General features: G+C 41.1%; 1 protein-coding gene across 1 annotated transcript in view; it reads right to left on the bottom strand.

The window, feature by feature from the left end:
- Positions 1 to 720: 720 nt before the first annotated feature.
- Positions 721 to 26,346, bottom strand: part of igsf11 (immunoglobulin superfamily member 11) — an 80,862-nt gene continuing 55,236 nt past the window's right edge. The window contains exons 3-8 of the mRNA XM_026294604.1: positions 12,753 to 12,916; positions 5,180 to 5,387; positions 4,697 to 4,852; positions 3,422 to 3,544; positions 2,491 to 2,638; positions 721 to 1,631 (exon numbers count right to left, since the gene is read on the bottom strand). Of these exons, the coding sequence (XP_026150389.1) occupies positions 1,076 to 1,631; positions 2,491 to 2,638; positions 3,422 to 3,544; positions 4,697 to 4,852; positions 5,180 to 5,387; positions 12,753 to 12,916 (1,355 nt within the window). The 3' untranslated portion in view covers positions 721 to 1,075. The remainder of the gene's footprint in view (positions 1,632 to 2,490; positions 2,639 to 3,421; positions 3,545 to 4,696; positions 4,853 to 5,179; positions 5,388 to 12,752; positions 12,917 to 26,346) is intronic.

The raw sequence follows: 26,346 nt of genomic DNA, 5'->3' as shown, positions 1-26,346 counted from the left end.
AGCATTTATGAAATAAGACATCCTCTTACTCACGTCTCCCCAAAGCAGCTCTGATGTGGAACAACAGCAAGGATGAAAAGACTACAAGATGTATCTGAAGGTTCAAGTTTATATCAGGGGAACACTACTGTGGTTTTTTGTTGTAGAAAGTGTTGTCTGCACAGTTTTCCACAGACAAATATCACCAGTATTTTGTCCAATTCCACTTGTTGTATGTGCAGAAATTACTCTTATGGTTAGGCCTTTCAGTAAAACTGAGACGGCGTTTGAAAGACAGTAGTTTTGATATAAAATTACTCTGAAAAGTGCAAAAACATAATTAAGATGTTTGCATTCAATAAAGTAAAGTGTATTATGCAACGTATTGCACCCAATGAAACATCTCTCTCTAAGCTCCTAAGGCCATTTTCAACTACCATCATTTCATCCATGTACTTTCATCCTTTAGGCTACTACCAAAACAGACACATGCACTGATAAAGTGCATGTTCCCTGTCATCATTATCACTGCTGTCGATCAGAATTACAAGGGTGAATTCAGCAGAAATAATATAGACTTAATTTGTTTTCCTACAACAAGGGACACATGCTTTCATGTGAGAATCAGAGCTCGCTGCTCTGACCATGCAATATGGACACACTGACATAAAAACGCCTTGTGTTGCTTTGAGTCCAAAAAAAAAAAAAACAAACAAACAACACCACAATGATCCAGCCCTGAATAAGATCTGGCAATCCAGGTTCTGTGCGAAATTTCACTTCAGCTTTGTGAAATCATCCATAGTGGAAAAACAGCTCCCATTGTGCCTGACAAGAAAACCCATCCAACAAGGGGATGATCAAATTTCACATAGTGCTTGGCTATAAAATGAAGGGTTCAGTCCATCAAGAAATTGGCATTAAATGAACTCTGAAGTGTAAAATCCCAGTTTGTTTAGAGATAAAAAGGTTGAGACATAGAGAAAGACACAGCTGTAAAGGGCAGAGGGCTGCTTCAGCCCAAATTCAAACATCAGAACCAAACACTCATTTGTCTTGTCCTCAAAGCTACATTAATAGTTTATTAAACCATATCTCAGACCAGTGAGCCAGCTCTGCTCTGGGCGGGCACCATGACAGGCACTGCCCCCATCCTCTCCAGCGTGGCTTGGCTCACGGCATACGAGTGCGTGTGCTGCCCGTGTGTAGATGTCACCGCTGGTTTGAGACTCACAGAGCCATTGCTACGAACCATGGCGGGAGGGGAGGGGGCAGAGTTTGTGGTGACCACCAGAGTCTTGGGTGGCGGGAGCGTGTGGCTGCCGTTGGCAAACGATGTTGTCGGTGCCGCCGTGGGCTGCGCATGGCGGGACAGTGGCGCAGAGCCTGGAGTTGTGACCACGGTGCCGTGGCCGTGTCCTGCACTCTGGGCCTGTCCGTGACCGTGCGCACCGTGGGCAGCACTGGCGAAGGTCTGGCGTGTGTCTCCGTTGTAGCGAGTGTAGGAGTTGGTGTCATAGTTGGGCTTGGGGTTGTGCCAGTAGCGGCTGTTGTAGGTGTTGGTAGACGTCAGTGTGTCGTTCTCAGAGGATGAGGCGTCTGCGTGGAAAGCCTTTACTGACGATGACCTCTTAGGAGGAAGGTCATCCTCTCTATTGCGGAGCAATACCAAATAGAGGTGAGTCAGGGTGTTTGGACAGAAAGCTGCATTGTTATATTTATTTTATTATAAATTAGGTTAATATGGTGTTCACCCCCAGAGTCAAACTTTCTTTCATAATCACTCAATTTTAGATACATTTTCATGAAATATGTTTTTACTGGTTTGGAATGACATTTACGTTTATTCAATAATTTCTTATATACAGTAAATGATCCTTCACTGTTGGTGTGTTTTTGTTGTTTTGTTTTCTATGAGGTGTCAGTTGATACAGAATAGTTTGGCACCAGATGTGTTTAACTCCATTCATTATCATTTCCTGTTAGTGGAGAAACGCAGCGCTGTGGGGGGTGTGGGCGATTGTAGTTGAGCCCAAAATGAAGCCGATTTTATTCGTCAACTAAAGTATTAGTTATCTGAACACTGTTTTATCTTCCAAATTGTCCATGGATTGATTTTGGAGGAAAACTACAGCCCTTTGAATAACAGGCAGAGATCTGCACTGTTTAAAAGGACAAATTAGCCTGTGATTATAAAAGAAATCTGCTAGCGGGAGATAAATTAAGATGAATGCTTCAAACTTTAAATCCAATTTGATCTCGGTTTTCTAAGCTGAATCTCTGTGACTGCACTGCTGACAGTTATTAGCCTATAGTAGGAAACACAAAGCTGCTATTGCATCTTATCACCTTGTAATACAGTCCTCTGGCATGGTGTGATATGCACTGACTAGTAAACAATCCCAGAGACACTAAGCCTTTACACATCCACTATTATGAAATTATGAACTCGGTTCTTCGTGCACTGGAAACTACTAAAGCCTTTGGTTGCAAACAACCAGTTACACCAACCTGATCTCATTGGGGATCTCCTCTTCGTCGTATTTGTTCTTGTTCTTCCAGTAGAAGAGTGTGACTACCACTAACAGGGAACAGATGACCACAGCCAGGACTCCTGTAGCAATTGTTCCTGCTATCAGACCTACACTCTGAGGCTGAGCTGCAGGACAGAGAGAAATGAGGAGAACGTTTCCCAAATGTTTGCCAAATGAGTTCAATGTAAGCCATGCAGCAATATTCTCAAGAAGACAAAACTAAATAACAGAAGGTAATGGTAACACTAAGGTCATGAACTTGTTTTCTAGCCCACTTGTGCACCTTCATCAAGCTATTTTGACTCCTAAAGTACAATATCAGAAACTCATCTAAACCTGGTTGTGACGCATCATTTGGATATAAAACAGTTTAAGGGCCTATATGACCCAGGATGTTTTCCATCTATACTGAGGAAACAGGAATGGAATAGCACTTTCTGCCTATTTACATCTACATGATGGCATTTCCTGATTTTAAACACAGTTGTCTCTGACAGACTCAGCACTCCGCCTGTATATTTCTGACAGTGAGCACTTGCCTGTCACACACTGTCAAATGATAAAAAAGACTAAAAACCACACTAGAGTCTTTTCTGTCAAGCTGTCCAAACTGTCTGACCCTATACAACCTGAAGCGACTCTGTCTTTTTCTCTGATTAGTGTCAGATGTGTGAGTGCTGCTTTCCCTTTGGGCGCATTGTTTGCTTGTGGTCCTGTTTATCTCTCTGACAATTATCAGTCAAGACGAGGATTTCGTTCCCGTCTGTCAGTCAGAAGAGTGAGAAGAGGAAATGTATCTATCAACGTGCACAACTAAACAAACACGTCTGTCACACCCATCGATAAATGATAATAACAGTGTCGCACCAATCCAGCAAAAAGCAGCAGAATGTTTTGAGCGTACTTACGTGCTACAACCTGCACGTTGAGCAGACAGGTGCTCTTGCCAATAGCGTTACTGGACGTACACTGGTAGAGTCCTGACGTGCTGGTGCTTATGTTTCTTAATGTGACAGTGCCCAGCATCTGGTCTGCAGGACACACACACACACACACACACACACACACACACATTGATTCAAATGACACACACACACATTGATTCAAGTGACAAAAACACAAATACATGCACATACACTCTGAAAGTTCGGTTATTGTTCTACACTGATCTTTTATAAGACAATGCATCCAACTGAACTTCTACCACCTACCAACAGAGGGTGCCATATACCTTTAATACAAGTGCAGGTAAGCTACTGCTGAGTGTGCAGTTAACAAGTAAGGCTCCTTTCTTTCACTATTAACAAATGGGCTGATCTATGTGTTTAGAGTCACCAGGGTGCACGCTGCAGCGATGATTCAAAAGGTTTTAGCATTTCCCATATATTTAAGGTAAAGGAATGCGACTTTTACCTCACACATTTCAACAAATCCAGCCCAGATGTTAGAATCCAACATTCACAGGAGCTCTGTTAGATTTAACATATCAAAGGGCTGAATGGCAGATACGCTAACTAGCATCTTATAAATGCTGGTAACTAACAGAACCATGTTTGTAGCTGAATTTGCAATTTCTCAAATTCTTCTTCTTTACAGCCATTTCTCATTTTGACTCATCTGCCTCTTTAAGAAGAATTGTAAACTTATTATTTGTGGAAATCTTTGGACTGCATATGGAAATGAGTCTTCTGTTGATCAGTAGTGTACAGATAATGAATGATAATGAAGATTATTTGACTGTGCAATGCACAGAGCTGGAAAAGAAAGGAGAGTCCACTACAACAGATCTCTGATGCTGAAACCAAACAACTCTCCAGGTTCCTGTTGTTCTGAGATTATGGGTGTGAGTTGGTTCACTGCTTAGCAAAGGCTGAAGCAGTGAACCACAGGGGGTGCACCTGTCTAATGAAAGTGGAGATAATAGTTTTCAGCATAAGAGAAGGAGAAAAACAATACAACACCACGACACCAGCACTTAAGGTAACGCACATTTACTCACATCTACCCATTTTCACCCATCAGCAGGATCAGAAGTGGGTAACCTTTGGGCGGGCAGTGGTTCGGACCTGACAAATGGCGGTGGTGGTGGGGTAATTGCTGAGTCTAAGCTACGCTATGCGTGTGAGATTTACCCGCGAAGGTGGGGCAAAAAGGAACTCCGACGGCCAGCTTGTTTGTAATACCTTGCATGGCGTTGTGTGGCAGCTTGGGCAGGGCGTCCAGCTTCTCCCAGGAGTAGGACGGTGTGGGGATACCTTCCTCTGAGCTGCAGATCAGCATGATGTCACTGCCTACATCCAGCGTGCCCTGGATTCGACATGCTGGCACCGAGGGGGGCACTGGCAGATGGAGAGAGTGGGTGGCGGTGTGTTAACTGCTTCACAAAGCAATCTAATACTTTCCTATTCTGCCTTAAAGTGTTTCATCACAAACTGAACAAAGTTTCAGATTAATTTGACATTACAGACATTGTGTTTGAAGTGGATGTCTTTTAACCCCTCCAACCTAAAGGGCCAAACAACTTTAAGACACTAAAATACTGTAAATTAGTAGGTTTCAAGCCAGTTCATGCAAAAGACTGTGTGCAAGCAAGATAAGACATATTATTCTCCTTTATTAGGGTTAAAGCTCAGAGAAGAAATCTATGGGGAAGTTCAGGTAGTTACCCAGCACGGTGAGCCCAATGACACCAATGTTGCGGCCCCCTCTGTCTGGGAGGTTGTTGACCAGGCACTGGTAGGTCCCAGTGTCGGACAGCTGGGTGTTGTTGATAAAGATGGAGGCACTTGTACTTGGCATGGTGGCCACGAAGCCCACGCGACCATTGAGGTGGTTGGCAAGGCTGAACACCTGGCCGCCCTGGTAAATTATCACCTGGAGTGGGACGTCATTGGGAAGGAAAAGGATGATGGGTGGTAAAATAAGAGATGCATGTGGGAGAGGGTGGAAGTAGAAAGAGACAATGGTGACAAAGATGTCACAGGGGGAAAAGATCAAAATTGAGATTCTTTGAGTCTTTCAATCTTAATGCCATTTTTAAAAAAGATCCTTTATTTTTTTTTTTTTTTTGCAGGATCTGTATATGAATGTAATTTCAAATATCTTTCACCAGAGGGAGACCTAGTTGAAAAACAGCTCGACAGTGAACAGTGTAAGTAAAATGAGTGAACAGACGTTTGTGTCCCAGGAATAAACAAACAAAAACAGACAGAGAAACCAAAAAACCTTTTATTTGTAAGTGGCCCTTTCTAGCTCACTGGGTAGAGTCCACGGTAACGGGGCTATGCTGAAAGTATGCTTTCATGGTACTATAAAGTCCTTCAGATAAAAGCCTCCACTAAATGCTATGCATAATTGAAAGCACTTTAACTTGGAGCTAAACTAACCAAAGAACTGCAAACTGATTAATCCAATAGAAGTATCGCAGATTGTGTTTTGCACAAAGAAGCAAATCCAGTGAAATCAAACCCAAATCACACCTTTTGTCATTACATCAGTGACCTTTGAGAATAAGCACAGTGAGAACACATTGTAAAATTGAATTCATGTTTACACGCTGAGGTAAGCTTGTCTCTAAATTAAAAAGCAATGAAAGATCAATTGGTTCAAAAGCTGTCCTCAAGCTTCGAACTTGGACAGAACAGCTCGTTTGTGAGGCCCAGCCACATGCAAAAAAGCTCTCACCCCTCAGCTTGGCCCACACAAAAGAGAGAGAACACACATAGACACATGGTATGTGCACACAAATCTGCCACTTACATGCATACACACACAGACACATACACACAGACACACACACATGCACAAAGCATGCAAGGGAAATCAGAGGGACTATTCACTTTCATATAAAAAGCCCTCATTGAACTGTTCAAAGGCCTAGGCAGGGAAACAACCAGTGCACATGCGCATGTGCATGAATACATGTATATGTGTGTGTGTGTGTGTGTGTGCGCGCGCGTATGATAGTGATAGTTTGGATAAAAGTACAGGAGTGTGTATGTGGCTGTGTCCTCCACTACTGCTTAACGGTTGTAAATTGCACGGCTGCAATTTCCTGAGTGCAGCACGCTCGCTTTGTCCTCTTATGTGCAGATGAATGGGCAGCTCCTCAGCTGTGATGAGAGCCTGCAACTGCATCTCCTGTCTGTGTGTGTGTGTGTGTGTGTGTGTGTGTGTGTCTCAGTGTAGATTCATTTACTCACAGGGAGTGTATTAGTTTTGAGTTGTGTGTCTGTGCAAGTGTGTGTGATTGTTCTGCCACAGTAACAGTTTCTCAGTCTAATAACTGTGTGGTCACTATTTTCCTGTCAAATCTTTTCCCAGAGTTTTTGTGTTCACTGTCCGCCTCTGCCTACATCTCTGTTTCCCTCCACTCTACACTCATGATGACCTGACAATATAATCTGCATGCATACTAAAACTGATCCCATCAATCGGCCTTTGCGTTGGTGTGTGCATGAATGAGCAGATGATTAAACCAGACCTGACCAATGCTGCATCTTACACCTGTCCCTACTTTAGCATGTTTCTAACTTTCTGTGGGTTTTAATATTTTATGACTATTAACCATCAATGATGAATAAATAAAGGTCTTGATAATATAATATCTCTAAATATTCTGTAACGGTCAAATAAATACTCTTGGGACTCTTTGTGTTAGATTCCACTTATTTTCTAGACTCTAGACTGTATAAATCACCTCATCCTCTCACGTGACCTGGTTGGCTTTATAGCTGTATGCAGGGAGAAAAGAGGTCATGGCTGGCACTCAGATGGCGGATGGCCCTAAGAACTCTAGCTGGACTAGCTGGACGCCCCACTGCTGGCCCAGCGGAAAACCTCTGCTACATCCTTTTCCTGCTAAAATCCTACACACAGAGACAGTAAAAACATCCATTGATTGTGATTTAGTTTTCTCTCTCTCTCTGATCTGGTCTGTCAATGTGAGTCACAACTGGATGCACCCAGTACAATTTCAGATATTTTCCATCACTGCACCAGTTTAACGGCTACATCCCAGTTCTGATTAACCCTAAAGACCCTGTTGGATCAGACAAGAAGGACCTTGCCATCGCCTCAAGTACAGCCTGAATAAACTTCTGAAACACTTTACTGTGTCTAAGCTGCCACAGTTTCTATCCTCTGAGACATGTTCTGTACAATATGGGTCCTGATGTAACTCACAAGTATATTCCCTTCAAACTGCAGATTTTCTATCATTTAGCCCATCAGCTACAAAATGCAATCATTTCCTAAAGCCTCCACTGCTTAGAAGGATCCAGCAGTTGTTGTGCTCCTGTTGCTTTTGTGGCTCATTCAGGGAGACTACAATGGTGCTGTTTCTTTTGAAGTTACATTTTATTTCAACTTGTATGGGAGTTCTGATAAAAACAAAAATAAAAACTCACTGTTGGTCAAGGGAGGTCAGGTTTATTGTGTAGCCCAGCATCATTCCTCAGTGGGTTTTTCCAGTATACATCAATAACACATTTCAACCAAACAGCAGCTATCTAAGAAGACAGGGGTAAAAAAAAAAAAAAAAAAAAAAAAAACTAAACTTAAACACCTTCTAATCCATGAGAGGGGAACAAAGAACAGAAGAAGCATCAGAAGAGAAAATTCAAAGAGAAACCCCACTTGTGAACAGGAGGTGCTGTAGAGCCGTCCTTTGGCCCCTAATGTTCCTTGGCACACCAACAATGAGTTTTTATACTGAATTTACCAAACAATTCTTCATTGACAAAATGGAAGGAAGACACCGACACCCTACAAGTGAAAGCGATTACATACTGTTGCCGACTCTGCAAAATAAAGTCCCTGGAGGAAGGCAAGCACATACAAAAATGATTTCCTCTGTGCTGATCAATGAAAAGTATCACATTTATATGAGAAAGTGAGCTGAAGCTGATTTTATAAGCTGCAGTGTAACAGCTACAGTGCCAGGCGAGTTTGTCCAAAATCGTTTTCTTTACTGTGGCCAGAAAAAACTGGTCAGATGGGGTTAGGGGGGTCAACAAAGGGAGAATATTTTTAGGGTATGTGAATATGCAGCATCTGTTTGATCAATGCTCTGGCAGATTGTTTCAGCTGAGGATCTGAATCTGATCATCTAAAATACTATGACAGATGTTCTCAATTACCAAACTAATTTATAAATGACATTGCAAAATGTAGTAATGACGCTAGAGTGGGATACGGATTTTGGATACATCAACTACTCTGTTCCAACTACAAAACCTGTTGAAGAATTAGTTTCACAGATGACGTAAGAGTGATGAGAGCGAACCCAGGGCTTTTATTAGAGCATAAATAATGCAGCAAACAGTTTAAAGAGGATAAACAACAGCTCAGAAACATAAAACCATTGTCTAGTTGTGTGTGTGTGTGTGTGTGTGTGTGTGTGTGTGTGTATGCAGGTCTGTGTTTATCAGGATTATCTCACACCTAGCAGCCAGAGGAAAGAGGTCAGGACATTTGATCGCAACAACAGCATGATGGACAGATTATATACACAGATAACAGTACAATAAACTGCACACACACGTACATTACTCTGAGCTCCATGTTGTAATCTGGAGCTCTGTATTGTCCGGTAATCAGAGTAAACAAACAGGAATACAACTACAGCAAATTTGTTATTTGTTTGAGCTTTTCAAGGTTATTGAATATAATTTATACATATTTTATTCCTTTAAAGTTCCACAGTGGCAGCTTAATAAACTAAATAAATAATATGGCATTTGTAACATATGCAAGGATACTTTTAAACTACTTAGTTATTGCAGTAGAGTAGAAAGTACTGCGATCATATAAGAGTTAATGTAATCGCATGTTCTGATTGGTGAACTAGTAAATTCAGGATGTAATTACACAAGGGACTTTTCTGAAAACTCCAATCTATCGTGCTAATGGGAAAAGGTCAACTTTTGTGGGATATAGTTATTAGCTTTCTTCCTGTGAGTTGGGGAGGTTGATACCACACTCATATATATCTGTTAAATACAAAGCTATTACCAGCAGCCAGCAATTTTGTTCTGCTTTGCCTTTAATAATAAGGAAATGCCAAAGTGTGCTTTTCAAGATAATTAAATTCAGAATTTCCACTGAAACAGGTCCCTGTGAAAGAAAGCAGGAACATTTCAGACAGGAGCTAATTAATGCTATAAATTTCGGTACAGCAGAGGTAAACTACAGTATCATGCAACTCCTTTCACTATACTCATTTGATACAATAACATACACATAAACTGTGTATACTAATACTGACTGCAGCCATTTAAAAAATTAAATGAATTTTAATTAATTAATTTGTTTGTTTGTTTAGTTGTTGTCTGTTTATATTAATTATTTAAGACATCAAGAGTTTAAACAGATTCCAGATGCACCAGACAGTAACATTTTCCAATCATAATCATTACATATGTTAACTGATTAGGTTTTATAGCCTTTAATGTGAAATTAACCATGCAGTCTTAAAGCTGTGCAGCAAAGTGTAGAGTCTCAACAATATGGCAAAGAGATATACAAAGGAATGAATCTACAACACAAGTATTTTTGCTGTCACACAGGTTGACACATCTCATGCTGCTGCCTTCTAACGAGACTACATAAGCTGCAGTGTTTAGCACAGTCCTATCTTAACATCCATCCATCCATCCATCCATCTTCTATACCCGCTTTTCCTGGCTCAGGGTCACGGGGATCTGCTGGAGCCTATCCCAGCTCTCTCTCGGGTGGAAGGCAGGGGTACACCCTGGACAGGTCACCAGTCTGTCGCAGGGCCACATATAGACACACAAAGACAGACAACCACACACACTCACACTCACTCCTACGGGCAATTTTAGAGTCCCTATCTTAACATGATATTCAAATTTGACAAAAGACAGATATGAGCGGTCTGAGTGTGTTCACTAAAGTGCTGACGCAGGTTGCCAGGGTGTGCGAGCGCATAGACTTCAGTTCAGTAATTCTTAATGGCTTTTAGCATCAACCGTAATCATTTATGACACTGTCATCCTCTAAAAGGGCCATGTACTTGTAACTGTCACCCAATACAACACGTTATTTCATCACTGACTCTTTAGACTGCTCACCAAATACATACTCACTATCTGATGGTAGAAATGAATTTATAAAACAGCATTTTTTTTTTTTCTTGTGTGTGAATAGATGGTGCGTGTGTGCCTTTGCATAGTGTGAGTGGGTAAAATCTGACAATCCAAACTTGTGTGTACATAATTGTGTCTGTCCCCAGTGTTCCCAGGTACACATATGCTGTGTGTGGCTCTTACCACATACATGTCATATATAATGCAGTACAGTGAGAAGGTATAACATGAAAACACAATAGATGTTTTACAGGCTCCTTAATGTCAGCTCTTATCACTTATCTGGCTTCTAAAAGTCTAAAAGCGGATGACAACAACAGAATAAGCCTTTATCCACAGGTGTGCACATGTCATATGTACATTTCTGGATGTGTGCATGCTAGCTTTCACGCTTTCGGTGTGCTCTCTGCATGCACTTATGTGTGAAGTCAATAAATATACATAAGCCAGAATATATGCACATGGTTCTGCCCAGCAGTCTGTCTAATGCTTGTCTGTGTATGTGTGTGTATTTGTGTGTGTGTGTGTGTGGGGTTAGAACAGCTGCGATAGAGAGCCTGTCGTGGGCGTGAGGTAATTAGTGCAGAAGATGATTGTATTATTTGGACGGCCGACCAGAGCCGGGGTTCAAAGTAAAGGGAGGCAGGTGAGCTTGTACACCCTGCAGCTGCATGTTAAGCAACTCAAATGGAATCACAGAAGTCCCACAAGGGGGAGGAAGAGTGAGAGGAAAGGAGTGAGGAAGGGAAGGTGAGGAAAAAAAAACCAGAAAGAAGCAAGAGAAGCAGGCCAAAAAAAAGGCATGATAGTGAAAAATGAGTGAGATAAAAAATAATCTCAATAAGTTCTTAAGTCTAAATTATGCAGTGCTGTATGGAAATTAAATTGCTATCCCAAATAACAGTCACAACAGTAAAATGAGCTTCAGGCTGCAGTCCTGAAAGCTACAATAGAAATTAAAATGTGCTTCATTTGTCTAGACTACACACCTTAAATTTACTACTATTTCTAAATGACTCTAGAATAGTAATCTAGGGTTTATAAATGTACACAACTAATGTCCTAAAGGTCCGTTCAGATGCACCGGAAAGAGAAGTTTTGCGTCTTTGTGCAAATTTGACCATAATGCTTTTGCTGCCATTGCACATACATGTACAGCTCTATATAGCACGATAACGTGGGCTGACCAAATGTGAAAGCCACTTATGACCCGCAGCTGCATTGTATCTAGCAATCATGTGACACAGCATCAGCCTTTTCATCAAATAGCCCGAAATGGCACATTAACATCCAAGTGACAAAATACTCTGGTGGTCGTAGTAATTGTCAAGGGAACAATGGAGAAAGTCAGATCACATTAGTTGCAGAGAAAATCCAAGGTGGGAAGAGGTTGGAGAGGTTTTGTTTTAACGTCAAAAACAAAGGAGATCGCCGGTTACAACATCATTAAATTATTTATTTTTCAACAAAGATTTTTAATGGATTATCTTTAGTGTATCTCCCACTGCCATATGGTCGCTATTTTAAGAAACACTATTATGAGTCACATCAGAGGGTTGGGGCAAATGGCCTGTACGATATGATCGTTCAGGTTGAATCTTGTTGGCTCATAACCATGAGTAAGACCAGTTGTTTCATATAATTGCTTTGAAGGTACAATGGTCCCCTTTTTGTTGATGCATTATGCAAGTCTCCCTTTAAAAAAAAAAAAAAGTGTCATCATAATAATTCGGGCCACTCAGTTTGTGCCCACCTGATTATCACTGGGTTGGTCCACTGACTGTTAAGGCATTTATGCAACCTCTAAAATTCTCTTTGCGCTGTATCTGAGCACACCTTAGTGTAGATCGAGAATAAAGACTTGTGTACCTGCTTTGACTGAAAGATTGGTGTTTGCAAGCGGTGCGGCCATCCCCATGATGCATATACAATAATTGAGTAATAGAACATCAGTTACATGCATAAATCTAGTGCTACGCTAGAAATACACTACCTCTCAGTGAGTCTAGAAAACAGTGCACATCAGCTCTGGCTTTTATAACATTCATTTAATTAAATTCAGCACTGACTGTTGTAAAAGCGGAGGGACTGCTGTCACTGTGAATGAGTGGGTGTGAGCGATGTGTACCTGTTCTGGTTGATTGGCATTTGAGAGTGGTATCACCATCCAGATGATGTTGAGGTTTGTGAGGGCAGCACTGGTGGTGAAGGAACAGGGCAGGATGGCTGCTTGGCCGCGGGCCACCTGGACACTGCTCTGAGACACAGTCACATCCAGTGCCTGCACACATGCTGCGGGAAGGAAGGAGGCCATGATCAATGGGTTGATTTACAATAGACAAGCACATTCAGTACAGAGGTGTAAATATATAAACCATGACAACAGAAAGTGTATAGCAGAAAATCATTGCAAAAACACTGCACATTACAACCTCCAAACGATGCATCCCATTTAATCTCTCCTATGAATCTGTGCACTTTGTAGAAGCTGCATCTTGAGTTTCAAAGTGTTTCTGCAGGCAATTTGATCTCCTGTATCAGTGATATTGGAAAACTCGCCCTTACTGGGACAGAGAAACAGATGTAGGTCTATAAATACACGGTATAAGGCATAATGAGCAAATCCTCTGCCATGTACATCTAAATGTACAATATTCAAGAAGCAAAAAGTCATGTTTAATGTTTCAGTGCATCCTTTTCATCTTCACAGCAATACAAGCATGATTTCTGAACCAAGCTCCTCTTTTGAAATGCTATCAGCAACTAAACAAACATCTAGACCACACTATGAAGGATCACATGAAATATGTAATATTTACATGGGGAAACACGATAAGCTGTCTCTTGAGTCATTCATTTCCTAAAACAACTTATTTCTTGCTTCTTTCATGGGAACACGGATGTATCAATACATCCTAAATGAACATGACAAGTGGGGATAGTGATGGTTATTTTGGATGATGGCTGCTGCTTCCTGTCCACATGCCACATATTAAGCAACCATAATGGCTTGTTCTCTACTACAACAAAGATTTACCCTCTCAAACTAAGCAACTAGGGAGCTGTGTGTTTCTCATCTAAACTCAGCTGTCAGCCATAACAGACCCAAAGAGACAAATATGTACATGCAGTGTCCTATTTCTAGACCAGCTAAAGACATTACAGCCAAAATTAAGTTATATCGCACCCGCAAGCATGCATCCATGTCCAAAAAAACAATGGGAAGTAATCTTAATCTAAACATGGTGAGGTGGAAGATGGCACTAATATGATTACAGATACCTGACCATATCCTTGTTAGTGATAATGCAAGATGATGATCTTGCCATAAACCAATAGTAGAAACCACCAGCACATGATTTGTGTGATATGTAGGAGTGAAGCCAGATGTCAAGCAGGAGCAGAGACCTCCCCCTCACAAGAAAATATATTTCTTATGGAATTATTTGTATTATTTATACATCACAAAATATGAGTTTGTTTTCTATTTTCCAGAATTTCACCCCTCGAGTGTTAAGTACGTCTGGTGAATTTGGGTTTTGAATATCACCATCACATTCTAGCTGACAGACTGCCTGTTGCTCCCTTTCTGTCTGTCCGAAACCTGCTGGACTTCCTACGCTTCCCTTCTGTTGGCAGACACCACACGCCCTGCAGGCTCACTGCTGGCACAGGGGAAATAGGCTGTGCTCGTACTGCACCGCTCCGTTATGTTTTATAAGAGATATATTGAAGAAAACACTTCTCAGAAATTATGAAAGCAATCTCACCTATAGAAATTATATTGGACTGAAATGTGTCATTTATAGTAGCATGATTTCTCACTGTAACTCTGGCTGTTTAAAAAAAAACTCATCCTCATGTGCATTAAAATGTATCTAATGAGCTTTCATTAGCACTAATCCAACCTGCAATATTAGACGATGATTATAAATACAACAAATAAACTCTTAAGTCAATACTCTAATCTGATTGTTCACTTCATGCACAGAATCAACCTACTGTATATTTTTTATTTGAGGATTAACAGTGAAAAAGAGCAAGTTGCTACAAAAGCTTACAACCTTAACAGAATGTGCGGAGCAGCATGTTTATTCTCAGTTCACATAGATATTAAACGTGTTAGATTTTGAAAGGAAGGTGGGATGCAAATGCAGAAAGAAAGAAAGAAAAAGAAAGAAAGATCCTAGAGGAATGAAGATAGAAGGAGCATCTTATCATTTCTAAGCCCTCTCCAAGGCAGCAGTCTCTCAAGCCCCTAACAGCTGGAGGGCTCATTTCAAAACAGTGGATTAGGGAACCTCTGTGCACAGAGCCTGTAAGCTCCCTCAACCAAAGACACACACACACACACAAATCAGAAAGGAGCACACAAACACACGTTAACAAACATATGCACACAGCGTACACAGCATGCCCGAATACACACAACCTGCCATCTTGATTCAGAAACGCACAAAATACCACCAACGACAATGCACACAGATTCAAACCCATTAGTGTGTATGTCAACAGCGACATGTATGGTAGCCTTTTAGGGACACGGCTAACACGGCAAGACGGACAGAAGAAGAAGAAGAACTTTTTTAATCCCTAAGGGGAAATTCAATTGTTACAGCAGTTATTCTAATTTAAAGTTATTAAATTTAATATTATTTAAATAATATTAATTAATAGTAATTAATAAAGTATAAATAGTATAATATATGAGTATAAGTATAATAAAAATTATAGAGTCTTATGGCCGTGGACACAAAAGACTTCCTGAATCTCTCAGTCTTGGCTTTAGGAGGAATTAGTCTGGGGCTAAATGATGTTAAGTGCTGATGCTAAATGTTCCCATTCACCACAGTTCCTCATGAAGTGGGTGGGCAGGATTGTCCAGTATGGAGTTGATTTTGTCCACCATCCTCCTCTCTGCCACAGCCTCCAGACTGTCCAGTTCCAGTCCAACAACAGATTTTGCCTTCCTGATCAACTTGTTTAGTCTGTTGGCCTCACCAGCCTTGATGCCAACCCCCAGCACACAACTGCAAAGAACAGTGCACGTTCTACTACAGACTGATAGAACATCTTCAGTAGCTTGTTGCACATGCCAAAGGAACAGAGTCTCCTGAGGAAGAACAGTCTGCTCTGTCCTTTCTTGAAGAGTGCATCTGTATTGTTTGACCAGTCCAGTTTGTTATTAATGTGGACTCCAAGGTATTTGTAGGAGTCCACAATCTCTACTTAGTCTCCAAGGATGGAGACACGGACTGGGGTCTTCCTGCACCTCCTTAAGTCCACCACCAGTTTTCTGGTTTTCTTGATATTGAGCTTTAGACAGTTGTTGTTACACCAATCAACAAAGCTTTTTATCAAGTGTCTGTATTTCTCATTGTTATCGTTATTATTGAGGCATCCAATGATTGAAGAGTCATCAGAGAACTTCTGGAGGTGACAGGTTCCTGAGTTGTAGCGGAAGTCAGAGGTGTAGAGTGTAAACAGGAATGGTGCCAGTACAGCACCTTGGGGTGCACCGGTGCTGCTCATCACCCACATCAGATATGCAGCCATCTAAGTGAAGAAACTGTGGCCGCCCAGTGAGGTAGTCTTTGATCCACTCCACCATGTCTGCGGGAACTTCCATATCCTGCATCTTTGCACTTAGCAGGTGGGGCTGAATAGTGTTGAAAGCACTTAAAAAGTCAAAGAACATGACTCTCACAGTGTTGCCCTGCCTCTCCAGATGGGGGTCTGCTCTGTGCATTAAGAAGATGATGGCATCTTCCACTCCGATTTGTTCCTGATATGCAAACTGCAGGGAGTCCAGAAATTCAGACACTTGAGTCCGGTGTTGCAGGACCAGTCTCTCAATAGAGGGGAACGGCTCAACAACTCACCAACTACACTGTGCCATTGCTTGGCATTGCCTCATTATTGCACACACTTCTGCCAAAGATTTGCACACACACAGTCTTCAGCTCCACTCACGTCCAGTAGACAACTGCTCTTCTAGAAGACATACTGTAGAGGTTTGATATGTGAGAAATTAATATGTCAAACATGGCCACCCAAGATAAAAAATAGGCATAATACTATGACGTACTGTATATAATATGATGTAGTAATGTTACAAAGAAAAATGAGTCACTGTGATTCTGCTGACTTAATTACCTTCTCTAATTACCAGAAGACCACAATTACTACAACCCACACTGATTAGAAGAAATACTTCCTGAGACAATCCAGGTGTTGATAGCATAGTTTTTTTTTTCTTGGTTGATCTTTTCTAGTCTGTTTCTTCACTTCTGCAGCACAGAGTAATACAATCTTCATCATATCTCCAGGCTTTCCTGCATAGATGTGGCATAAATCAGCTCACTGGGTTCAGCGTTCAAGTCTTTCCATTTTTCTGTCAACAAACATCTTATTCCCTTCTTGCTCTCACTTTTAGCTCTGAGTTGCCCTGAGGCACAGCAGGAAAGTGAAAACTAACTGTACTAGCTCTCTCTGACACTGACCATTAAATGCCCAAATATACACCTGGAGTAGATAAGTGATACATTTGCAACTTTAGTAGACACGGGTGTGCAATGTTACGTTTACATTCTCCTTTGATATTGATCCAATTTAGCCAACTATCCCCATATTTTTTAACAAGAGTGTTGATAGTTCCCACTGGACACAGACAAGCTATGAGCTGTTCACTTTTTGACAGGTGATATTTAAGTAAAACAGACAAAGCAAGAAGAAGAGGCAGAGACAAGAGGAGCCAAGTGGTGGACAAACAGTGTCTGACATTGGGCAAGAGATGGAGAACACCCTGGACAGATAAACTGTTTACTTACTACACTCATATTCACACATATGGGCAATTCAGAGTCACCAATTAGCCCGACCCCAACCTGCATGTCTTTGGACAGTGGGAGGAAGCTGGAGTACCCAGAGAAAACCCACACAATCTCAGAGGGAACATGCATGAGAGACCCCATGGTCAAACCAGATTTGAACCTAGTACCTTTCTGATGAAGCAACAATGCCGTCTGCATCACCGTGCCACGGGGCGGTATAGTGGAGAATAAATCAGAGGAAAGTGACAAAGGCTGAGGAGAGAAGAAAGAAGCGAGGATGCTGCTGTTTCCAGAGAGGCCTAATTGATAAAGTCACCTCAGGCGGTGCAAGTAGTTCTCAAGGAGTGAAGGAAAGAACCAACAATGTGGCTCTGTTAAAACAGTTCTCTCTCCTCATTCGGGAGCCAAGTGTCAAAACTGCTGCTGATTAATGCATGAGCAAACCGTACACCTCGGAGAGCATGGAAATATGTGTGTGTGTGTGTGTGTGAGCGTGGGCCGACACACAGTCAAGCTAAGGTGGAATAGAGAACAAATGCAGGTTGAATACAACACTTCCACTCTCACTCACTCAAACACATAAACACACACTTTCTCACACACACACAGACAATCCCTGCTTGGCAAGTCATTTGCATCCTGTTTTTTATTCATGTAACTCTTTTATTCATAGGCTGTACTTTTATTTCAGTTTCAAACGAATGCCCCTGATGCTATGATGTGATGAGCCTCTGGCACAGCTTTGGTTTGGGACACACACACACACAGAGATTTGGCAAACAGACATACATACATCTGTTTAAGTAGGGTGATTGATGACGTTGCCTGAAAATGTGACTAAGGGGAGACAAAGCACATTACTAATTTTGTAAAGGTATATTAAATTCTCTTTTTCTGACATTTACCAAAGTTCCCCTGTGTAGGCAGCGATCAGAGTCCACGCTCTCCATCTTTAGAATTTGTTTAAAGAATTTTTTTTGATTTTAGGTTTAAATGTCATCTTCACTTCTGTCCAACAATAGTCCAGAAATAAATCAGAATTCAACATGTAAAACTTGACCAATTTCTTCCATGATAGCCACCTTTTGTCAGCTGCATTTTCTCCAAGTGTGAGTCTCTTCTGAAGTGAGATGGGAAGAGTAAGAGGGAAAGATGAGAGATCGAGCAGAAAATCACGTATCTCCTGCTTCAGGCGTGACAGTTGGTAGCTCTGATCACACTTCACATTTAAACTGCATGCTTTTACATTTTTTCCTCTGGACACAAAATGCCAATTGGCATTCCTTTAATGCTTTACCCTCTCAGTCTACAAAAAGAATTAAATTAAAGCCAAGCATGAATACATCTACAAGTGGATTCATGTGCATCGGCACCTGTGCCCACATACAAACGGAGCTCTGTGTCCTATTCTCTTGCAGCAGGCCCACAGGCTACATGATGAGGTGTATTCGTGTACGTAACAAACCCTGTGATGTTTCCATTGCCTGAGAGGCACCAGGGCTACAGACATCACATGAAACTCAGGTGGCATAGCTGTGTGCCCAGCTGCTCAATAGCAACTTATTAAGCGCCACGATCAAAGAGCTGCTGAGGTCAAGATAAAGTCGGAAACTAATGTGCGTTTCTTTGTTAGCTTTAATGGTGTGTGACTAAAAAATATGAAGTTATAGATCTTTAATCGTTCTCTATTTTGTGAAAATAATTAAGTTTGAGGAATCCATAAAATATTTAATGGAATAGAGATTTTGGAAATTTTGCTTTTCTTAGTCTTTGTTGAGAGACTCAGAAGATCTATAGGAAACTATAGTCAGTAGATGGTTTCTAAAATAAATGTAGAGACTGGAAAAAAAGAGAATATGTGACCAAATGACCAAAACTGCAAATCTACTTCACTACTTTTCATTTTTATGTCCAGAATAAATAGTTTCAGAGGTGTTGGTAGGTAGGTTCTATTAGCTTTGTACAGAGCTAGCCTAGCTATTTCCAGACTTTAAGCCAAGTTAACCTGCAGTGGAAGCTTTGGCCTCATACTTAAGAAAAACAACCTGAAGCAGTAAATAAACTGAACCTTGATGAAGGGCCTGTTTAGAAACATAATCCACAGGGACCACATTGTAAAAAAAAAGTCCTCATTCATATTTCACAAACAAATTTTACTTCCGTCTACTGTGCACAAAGCACACAAACCTCTGTGCTTAACACACTTACATGAACTGAAGCTGAAAAACCTCAGGCTTCTGCCTATTTTTATTGTAATTATGTTCAGAACTACTGACAATAAACAAGAATATGACGCATGGAGTACAGGGGTAAAAGAATCACTTTATTTTAGTAGTGTCTACATGTTAAACTGCCTGAAAACACTCAATGTTTCCTCTTATTTGTGAAAATTCACTCTCATTGGGTGAGGGATTTTGGTGAGTCAGCAGGTGACGATTTCATTTTAACATCTGCCAGAGATTTTGCTTACAAAATAATCCCTCCATTCCTTTCCTTTCCTTCCCCCCTCCATTTTCCCCTCCTCAGCCTATCTGACCAAACCCTCACCCAATGAAAGGGCCTTTAAAATCCCCCTCATCCCGGCCCCGCCCATCCTCGATGACCTATTAGCCACAACAGCCAACTTCTAAACAGGGCCCACTGACTAACCTACATACTGTAGCTTAAACTCCTCAGCTCGATGGTATGACCAGCCCAGCTTAGTACACTCCTAATGTAGTACAACTATAAACACAGGGCAGCATAGCCCACAGACAAGCACATAGGCCGTAGCACTGGTCTATTCCATTCCAGTTCACTCTCATTTTAGCTAAACCATAATTTGAATTCATCTCATGTCTGTAAGGATGAGCAAAGATGAGTATTATTTCAAAAGGTTCAACACATACAGTATTATTCTATGATTCACGAGTCCATGACTGATCACTGATGCAGATAAACAGAGGGAAAGTTACAGTGAACAAGCAAACGGGTGATCAACCAAACTATTGTGCCCGACTGTGTGCGCTGAGCAAGCAGAAGGTTAAAGTAGGCCACTGCCCTCGTGCACAGATAAGCCTGGGTACTGGAAGACTACTGTTAAAGCAGCAACCAGATGGCTCTGCACATGCAGCCCTAGACACACACACACACACACACACACGCACACAATGCCCAAAAAACATCAAATACCAACTTCAGTAAAGTGCACTAATCATAAATCTACAGCTCCGACTTAATACGTTCACAAACTTGCTCATGGTGCACACAGCAAATGAAATGTGCTGTTTTGCAAATTGCCAGCACATGTTGCTCAGTGTGTTGTTTCAAATGACAGCTGAGGAACCAAACCTGGATATATCCACAAGGAAACAAACTACGTTCCTGTCACAGCCTTTATGCCATCTCTGCGTGTAGTAACTTCATTCCCTGGCAGACTTGCATGTTTGGCAAACCTGTCATAGTGTCTGCACGTAAATCTAACATCCTGGCAAGCATACTGATCTGCCAGTAAGATGACATGATTGGCAAGGGCCTCTGCCTTGCTATTTGGCAGCTGCGAAACTCAAGTCCCTTTTAACTGGGTGACAACAGCCTGGATCTGCCAAAGACATCCAAATGAAGTAGTGGAGAGAGACTCCGTGACTGCTTTGGAGGTAAAGCCGGCGTACAGGTAAGACCTAACACATTAACAAGCAAAAGTTGCAGCACTCCCACAAAAGAGGATTTTTGATGCATAAATTGCATAAGGGCCTTAAATTAAAAAAAGCACAACATAGACTGTTTGGAAATGTAACCATACAAAATCTAATCTTTACGTTTTGTGCAGATGTTTGAAACCGCCTTAGTGAAACCACTGGATGCTGAAACCGTTGTGTTGTAAAAAGGTTTGTCCCAGATCCTTCTCTGTACTAGGACTATACATCGGCAAGTAACGCTAGACTCCTTGCACTCTGTCCACTGTCTGCACAGCTAAGGATAATGTAAATACAGCCTAAGCTTCTCAGTCAGCCTGCCAGAACCTCGTAGCACCAGCCAGCAGATAATACTAGCAGACTATTCCTGGAACTAGCATTTAGCCTAAGGTAACCTCGTCTGATGCCCTTTAGTGAGTAATTGGCTTCTAGGCAGAGACTCCAAATTGTCTTACTCTTCTTTATTCTTCTCTTTGTTTCGTTTCCCCACTCGTTTTGCTCGCTTTTGTTTGAGCTCCCTCTCTCACACACACATACATTCCTCTCTCTCCAAATGAAGACAGTGATTTTAAGCCCACCAACACTGGCCAGGCCACCTGGGAACAACCCAGCTTCTGCAGGTGGTTTGGTCAACGCAGTTCTCTAGCAATAAGATCCTGTACTGATTTATCACCCATTCCAGTACCTGTGTGGCAAAACTGCACGAACCCCCTCTCAACTATCAAAGTCAGAGCGAAGGTACAGCTGAGGCTGTGGTGGTGCAAAGTCCTGTAGCTCATTTCACATATTTTACACGCTTTAAGATTAATTATCGTTTTGTTTCAAACATGTGAGTGAAGTGTGTCTGAAACTGATCACATCCTGGGTTTAGTAGACTGAGTGTATAGATTAATTTCAAATGTAATCCATACAGTACATGTGTACATGTGCCTGATTCATCTTAAAATCTCTGCAACAGAAAACAGTGTGATGTAAGAATTTAATAGTAGGAGGCTACAGTCTGGGCAAATACAGATGGAAGAAGGTTGGAATAAGAAACGCTAGGATGCACCAATAACCCTCTGTGCTGTTGCTGTCTGTGCCAGTTCTCTATATGTTTTCAACTGGTAAAAACTATCTCAAAGAGAAATCATACAGTCTGAGGTTCATTAGTGTGGTATCACTGCTTTCTCAGCTGAGTTTAACTCTGCTTTAAATTTGAGCATGTTGGTTTTATCATTCATCGCAGAAAACAACATGCAGCTACTACTATTTTACTGTCTTACAGAGATATGCATAAACCTTTGTTTACATAGAAAACACATTCTATATGTAGGATCAGTCTACGGTAAACCTGTGCTATGTTTGAAACAACTAACAACTTGTTTACTGCACGTCAACAGCTGTCTCTCTCCTCCTCTCTTTCAGACACACACACACACACACACACACACACACACACACACACACACACACACACACACACACACCTCCTTTTCCTGAACTTCATTGCCCCCAGTGTCACAAAACTTTGTGATCTCCCTGTAGACAGCTGCTTTCAGCTGACTCTGCCATGACACATGACCAGCCAAGTGATGCACATTATTCAAGAATAAATAACTATTTTAAAATCCCATTTTAATCTCATATAAAAATCTTTTTGTTTTCTCTGCTTTCACATTTAGTGACTCCACATATAGATCAGCAGAGCAGGGGATGGGTTGACATTGATTTTCTTTTTTCCCCCCCAAAGTAATAAAAATTTCCCATTTCCAGTTTTGTAAATATGCACTCATGATGAATAGTGCACCAAGTCCTGGATCATATTTTGCAGTAGTAAATACACACATACAGTAAGGCAAGTCATATGAGAGCAAGGATAATATAATACTATTTCATTACATAACTGGAAATGCATAAGCATTTCCAATAATAACAAAGCTCAGGCTCCTCTTTGCGTCACAAAGTGAGTTTACGTGTAATTGCAGCACATCATTTTGTTACTGGAAAGAAATGATCTGAGTATGTGATGATGTTACATCAGAGCTCATGTTTGAAATAGAAATGTCCTAATATGGACATCAAACATCAGCGACAAGCGAGAACACACCCCACACCAATCATTACTACACTGCTTCAGTTTTCTTTGATTTTTTTTGTCTCAACCACTTCAGATCTAATTCTCCTAATCAAATAAACTGAGATACATTTGAAATGGTAATTTGGGAAAAACTCAAAAAAGTGCAGTGTGTGGGGAGTTTTTTGTATCACCCCTTTGATGTGTGCTTATGTCTAGGTTTTGACCAGCATGGTGATGTTTTATAACTTATTCTTCTTTTGGATGTTTGATGTAGGTCAAGCACTAGCTCAGCAAATCCTACCTTGATTCACATTCTGCTCAATGGACAAATTTACATCCCATTTCTTTCAAAGGAAACTTTCATGTGCTATAACAGACACACACATGCATACACAAAGACACACACACACTTCCATTGCTCTTCTACTATTCAGCAGATACGGCTCTAAAAATAAACAGCAGATACATGCTGAGTTGGCACTCTTCAAGCATTGGAGGCTCTTTACCAGACAGCTAAAAAAAAAAAAAGTCAAACGCTGATCACTAAAGGTTTCGTGCATGCTGACCAGTCACTGAGCAGCTTTCAGCACTGTCATATGTAAAATACAAAGTCTGACATTTAGTATTTATAATACATAACTCTGCTGACAAACTGAGACATCCTGTTGACCCTTCAGCATAACAAAGGTAATACATACTGCAGCACTGTGGCCTGGATCAAACATGGGTTTGCATTCAACTTTTATAAACAATAACAGCCTTAAACAAGAAACACAACACTACATATTGACTATGACGTACTGAATAATATCATTGAGTTTATTTTAAAACCCCATGGAGGATTTAGAGGTTCCTCAGTGTAGGGTCTGGTCGCTCCTGCAGCCTGTGCGGCTGCATTTTTGCAAGTTAGATAATGCTGTTATCAGCCAGTGACCTCTTCCTCTGTAACAGGCGCTACGTAAGCCTCTGTGTTTGTTTTGTGTGTGTGTGTGTGTGTGTGTGTGTGTGTGTGTGTGCATGTGCTTGATGGAGCAGAGCCCCAATGCTGAACACATCTGCTCCGGACGCCCCTGGCACTGCCATATGGCTGGCAAACACGCCTCCTACTCCTTCTGCACAAAGAGAAATGTTTGCAATGAGAAGAGAAAATGAGCGAAAATGCGTGCGCGTGCACGACAGACAAAAAAGCGTGTGAGAGACAGCATGAGGGAAATAAGTCGGATGAGAGTAACAGCTGATGAGTGAGGAGTTGCACGTGTTGCCCATTAGAATGAGTGGACAGACCCACTTCATGTCCAAACGTTTTAAACATCCCAGCACAATGACAATCTTCAACACCAGTCCTGGTCAGATTCTGATTATCTCTAATTGTTCACTTCTTAAAACTGATTTGAGCAGTAAAAGAGACTATACCACATGCCATCAAACAGCATTACGGCACGATATTAAGGTCATTTTTATGTTTTCTGTGTGTGCAGTGGGCGAAAACAACCACAACAATGAATGAACCATTTCCAACACCCAACTGAGAAAATGCAGTCAAAAACATATTTCCCAAACTAGCATCTAATCTCAATAATGCATACATCATCAAGTACAATTCAACCTTCTTTTTAAGATTTCAATGACCAGAGCATGTACATAGTTTCTTATATATGATGGTGACATACAACATCTGAGGCAACAGGAAGTGATTTACACCCCTTCTCCTGAGCTGCCTTCTTTTTCCCCCCATCCTCCTAAACCTCTCGTCTCTGCTGCCTGAGGCCTTTCATGAAGGCTGTGTTAATATGAGCTAGTCAATACTTTCACTACATCAGCTGTCAAGGGGCAGGTCAGAGACTTGGTGGCCGGGATGGGGAGGTGGTGGTGGGTTGAAGGTGTGTGTGTGTTTGTGTGGGAGGGAGGAGGCCCATTGATGTTTTCTGCATGTGTTTGTGTGCACAGGTCCACTGAGATTCTCAGGGTCTGACTGACAGGCAGGGAGCTGGTTCTGGGCCTCAGAGGAAAACTGGGTGTGCATAAACACGTGTGTGTGTGTGTGTGTGTGTGAGGGTGTGTGTGTGTGTGTGTAAATGTGAGTCTTGTATACAAACTGTTAGAGCTTTGTTATATTACCAGAGGAGAGAGAAGTATTCTGTGTTTCCTTAAGTTATTGAGTCCTTAAGTCCTCCTTCAAAATGTTCCTTACAGTGGCAACAAAAATGAGGAATTACATGTTTTTATGCACAGATAGGTCTTAAATAATGTTCAGATCTTCATCTAAGTTACAGTTTTAAACAAACAAATCTGTTTAAAATAATAGCACATGTACATATCATCGTATTTCTCCTGTCCATAATTTAGCATTCACAATGCAGGCTGGAAAACAAATGTGAACCCTTAGGCTAATGACAAACAAAAGCTAATTGAAGTCAGGAGCTAACAAACCCAGAGTCCAATCAATAAAAAAAACAACATCTGAAAGCAAAGATTTCAAATCCTAAGCTGTTTACAAAGTGATATTTGTTCAAATATAATTTTGTCACCTGCAAAATAATGAGCATCTACAGCTGTGAGATGAACGTGACGGGGTGAAAACATAAGATTGACTATAATTTTAGTAGACTTTAAGTAAAGTGAAAATGGATTCCCGAGGCAAGACACCCAGTAGTGTAATTTAATGTAAAATGTAACACAAATGCAAATAAAAAATACTAACTTCCTAAATGACATTACATTTAATTACTGTACCTGAGAAAATTCTATATTAACTGTATATTAAAGTTGCAAAGATGAGAAGATGTTTGGCTCTGAAACTAAAACACAGCTACCCAGCACAACACAGACATGTCTGCATTAGTCCAGCCTTATAGAGAACATTAATGTAGGACTATATGTGGAAGCTACAGCACCTCACAATCTGTTTCTCTAGCTCTGTCACACTGCCTCTTGCATTATATCACGCTGGTGAAAGAAAATCTATACGAGCTGTGCAGCACGGCCGTGGTGTTATTAATGGAGCTTAACATTTATCCAAGTGGGTTTAAAATGTTGAAAGCTTGATGTGTTAGCCCTAATGTTTCACTCAAAGCACAGAGAAATAGCATCGTCACAGCAATACAGTTGCAAAATGGCACTTGGCTCAATATTTTCTAAATGTGTGGTTGTAAACGG

The sequence above is a fragment of the Mastacembelus armatus genome, chromosome 13, assembly GCF_900324485.2.
Source record: "Mastacembelus armatus chromosome 13, fMasArm1.2, whole genome shotgun sequence".
NCBI lineage: Eukaryota > Metazoa > Chordata > Actinopteri > Synbranchiformes > Mastacembelidae > Mastacembelus > Mastacembelus armatus.
The sequence above is the reverse complement of the archived record's forward strand: the minus strand, read 5'-3'. Positions and strand labels throughout refer to the sequence as shown.